The following is a 3,927-nucleotide window of genomic DNA, read 5'->3' on the forward strand; positions in this document are numbered from 1 at the left end:
AATTGACGATTTCATTATGAGGCCATCTCGTCCAAGATCATCTCTTAGGTAAATTTGGGTTTTAAGAAAAGACTACCAAAAGTGGTGTCAAACTGTCAATGATTCCAAAGTGGAAAACAAAGTCCAAAAGTAAAAAAAAAAAAAAAAAAAAAAAAAAAAAAAAAGGAAAAAAAAAGCATAATATTATGATTATGAATCATACATCCTAACTCCAAAAGCTACTTTTGCTAAACCCTAATCTAACCCCACACCCTTTTGAACAACTAGCTAATCCAACTATTAATACTAATTAATCTTAAAGGCTACTTAGTAATATACTCCCATTTTACACTATTTTATGACCAAACTTTCTCATATCATTATCATTACAATTATTGTTACATAAAATGTAGATATTACACCTTCCATCATATTAGCCACCTTCACACCCTGCAAAAAATTAATAGAAAATATGTCAAATTGAGTAATTCTCGTTAATTAACAAGGAGCATAACATATAATTTTACTATAAAGCCCTCAAATGTTGACCAACTTTCCCAAACAATTGGGTTTTGAAAACTTAATTGAAAAAATTCTCAAAAAATACATTTACTTTCTATATATAGAACTTATTTTAGACTACTTTTATGTCTAAATACATACAAAATTCAAACAAAGTTTTAAATAATAAGGATTTTTAAAGAATGCGGTTTCATGGTGAAACTATCTCTGTTAGACTAACCCATATATATTTAGTGTGTTTAAGTGAACACTTACAATTTTAAAGTGAACAAATAGCAAAGTGGGCTAACAGTATGGGTTTGTCTTGTGGTGGGACAATCTTATACAAGACGAGCTATAACTTTATTATTTGTCCCTTTGATATAACAGGAACGAGAAATAAAGTGTTTTTTAACAAAAAATAAATATTTAATAATAAATAAAGAGAGAGAATAAATTGTATAGATGACATTAAAAACAATTAAAGTTAATGAATAAGATTAATACTTCTAATCATTGAAATTAATTTACTTCTATAAAGTAGATTTAGATAGCAATCATATAGGTAGAAATTGCTAAAACACTATTAATGTCTAATGATAGATAATCTAACTCACCCGTTTTACAATTTTCACTTACAAAGTTGTACAATTCTCAATATACAAGGTAAACTAGAAAAGCTTTGGACAATTTCTCAACCTATAGTAACTAGAAGTATACTAATCATTAATGAGATCTTATTTGATTTATTTAATTTGTATATTTTTATAATATTTTCTTTTAGATTTTTTAATTTAAAGATATTAAATTTTAAAATAATATATTGAATAACTAAAAATAAAAAAGTAAACCTAGAATTAGTTCTAGGTTGAGGCCTAATCAAATCAAACTAAATTCATATTTAAAAAAAACAAACTCATGCGAGAAATTGTATGTTTGAGAGATGACCCCCTTACAAGTTGCCCAATAAATTTAAGAAAAAATTACCGTAAATAATATAATTTTTTGTTAAAGTTTTTACAATAATATTTTATTAATTAACTATGAATAATACTAACTTAAAGTGGTGTTATTCTAGAAAATCCGTAACATGTTAAAAATCAAACTATAAGTGATTATTTGGTATATTAGTTATTAAACTAAAGTTGTTATTATTCTAGGAAAATACCCCTCTAAGTTGGTATTATTCATGGTATTCAATAGTTGGTATTATTATAGGAAAATTAACAAAATATTGTATTATTCACGGTAATTTTTCTTAAATTTAAAAAAAACTCAAAGTACAACACATACGCATTTATAATATGTGAAGTATGTGATTATGATATTGAAAGATATTTATAATATGTCAAGTTAATTTTTTTCATAAACATCTACTTTAAATATCTAAACACTTACTTCATGTACTATAAATACCTATAAATACTACTTTACATGTCTTAATGTATGTGTTTTTTCTTTGAATAACCATAATGTATGTATTTATGTATATTTTAAATTTTATTTTTATTAAATTTGAGTTTAAAAAGTCATACTGCATTGGACATTTGTGGTAATACTAATGAGGTTTCTGAATTGCAGACAAAATTCAAACCTCAGATTAATCAGACCTGAAAACAGAAAAAATTTAGTATACCTGAGAAGCATCATGATCAGCAGAAGTAGGCAAAGGTCGAATAGTAGCAGAATCAACTTCACCAGTAGGTAACGGAACTGCTGGGTTACTATTTATAAACGGAATACTTCCCATTGCCGGAGATATCGCCGGATATGGAGATAATCCGACGTCTGTATAAGCTGGTCCTGGACTTGCACCTTCCTTTTCTCGAGGCTGAAATGGCCATGGATACGATGGTGAAGAGGCTACTACACCTCTTGGTGTTGCTGGCGGTTGAGTTTCCGGCGCCGGAGAATGTGAGGTTGTTGTTGTGATCTTAACGGCTAGTTTTTGACCTTGTTGACAAGGAATGGCGGTACCATTGAAGAAAGCAAAGTAGAAATTTCCTGTTCTTGATGGGTGCCACTGAAAATTGGTGCATATAAGGTGTTCGATGAAATGCCTCAATGAAGAAATAATGCAGAATCAAAAAGATTAACAAGAGTAATATCTGTTCAAATTAATTGAAGTATTTCTCAGGTTCGGTTCTCAATTTCTATACTGTAATAGCCCCAAAATTAGTACCCAGTAGATCTCGCTCATGGAAGTTTCTATGATCTCAAGTTATAATCAGACCGGTATGGGGATGGATAGAAGACGACAATCTATACTCTAATCCCCATTTCTACTAACAATAATCCCATAAGAAACTTGCCTAATTTTACCAAAAAATAGGTGAATTGTGAGTAAGGATCAAACTTACAGTATAAGTGGAAGAATTAGGGGAAGACAAAGGAGTTGCTTGGCTGAAATTACATGAGCTGAAAGCATCTTTGGTCCTAAAAATGTAGACATTATACTGATTCTTGTGCTTAAATACTGTAAACACAAACATTATACACAAATTAAACAACAAAAACAGGCTCAAATCAACTTAAAAATTATAGTATAGCTAATAAGAGTGAAATTGAGAATCGGGTTTTGTCCCAATTAGAGATTTGAAGTGGGAAAAGCTTACAAATAGTATCTCCAATGGCTGCCACAGGATCATTCCATTGATTAACCCCATCAACAACAACAGTTGCAGAATCTGATCTTTGCAATACAAGTAAGAACAGAAAGAACAAGAATAAGGTATGGATTAATCCATGAAAAACTCCCATTTTTCTTTTGATTTGAATTATATTTTGATTTTTGGGATTTAAATGAGGAAAGTTAAAAAGGTTTGAGAAAATGTAATCACAAGAAAGCAATGTGGGTAGGGAGTATTTGTATAGTAGTGGAGTGGCACAGAGTTTTTATCAGTGAAGGAATAGTCTTGTGAAGAGAGATAAAGGGAGGTTGTTGGTGTCAGAGTGTTTGCCTTTTCAATTTTCATGGCAAGGTTTTTAATGGATGACAGGCATGAACATGATTCTTGGGTTTTGCATTTTCTTTTTTCTTTTTCATTCTTTTTTTTACCTTTTGTAAAAATAGTTATGGAGATTAACAAAGATTAAAATGTTTTTGTTTTGTAATTTACATTTATAAAACCAAGTAATTTATGATTCTAATTTTTTGGATATTAAAACTCTAATATTGTTATTGTTAATTTTATAGAAACAATCAATCTTATAAGAGATCGTCTATATGTGAAATATCTCTCAGACTAAAAGATAATAATAGGCTGATCAAATTAAAGATCATCGTTCAAATAAATCATCTTTTATAAGAATTTGTGTTATAAAACTATTGTAATCCATTTTCAGTTACTTGCATGACTTCTATAATTATATGATGCAATTCAAATTTAGAAGGCTTTGGCTTTTATGCTATTTATAAGTTTTACTTAAACCTTATTTATAAATTGT

General features: G+C 28.9%; 1 protein-coding gene across 1 annotated transcript; it reads right to left on the minus strand.

The window, feature by feature from the left end:
* On the minus strand, positions 1-3,614 carry LOC130810137 (early nodulin-like protein 9). Its single transcript, XM_057676096.1, has 4 exons — positions 3,096-3,614; positions 2,841-2,956; positions 2,117-2,503; positions 1-429 (listed from the first exon to the last, which is right to left on the minus strand). The coding sequence occupies exons 1-4, from the start codon at positions 3,238-3,240 to the stop codon at positions 352-354; spliced, it is 726 nt and encodes a 241-aa protein (XP_057532079.1). The 5' UTR covers positions 3,241-3,614; the 3' UTR covers positions 1-351.
* Between the last annotated feature and the right edge of the window lie 313 nt (positions 3,615-3,927).

The sequence above is a fragment of the Amaranthus tricolor genome, chromosome 4 (genome assembly GCF_026212465.1).
Source record: "Amaranthus tricolor cultivar Red isolate AtriRed21 chromosome 4, ASM2621246v1, whole genome shotgun sequence".
Taxonomy (NCBI): Eukaryota; Viridiplantae; Streptophyta; class Magnoliopsida; order Caryophyllales; family Amaranthaceae; genus Amaranthus; species Amaranthus tricolor.

Bases quoted from the DNA above. Each gene is read 5' to 3' on its own strand.
- LOC130810137 (XM_057676096.1), bottom strand. From the start codon at position 3,240: ATGGGAGTTTTTCATGGATTAATCCATACCTTATTCTTGTTCTTTCTG. The intron at 2,957-3,095 runs GTAAGCTTTTCC...TTGTGTTTACAG, and splicing joins AGCCATTGGAGATACTATTT to TATTTAAGCACAAGAATCAG. The intron at 2,504-2,840 runs GTAAGTTTGATC...ACCAATTTTCAG, and splicing joins CTAATTCTTCCACTTATACT to TGGCACCCATCAAGAACAGG.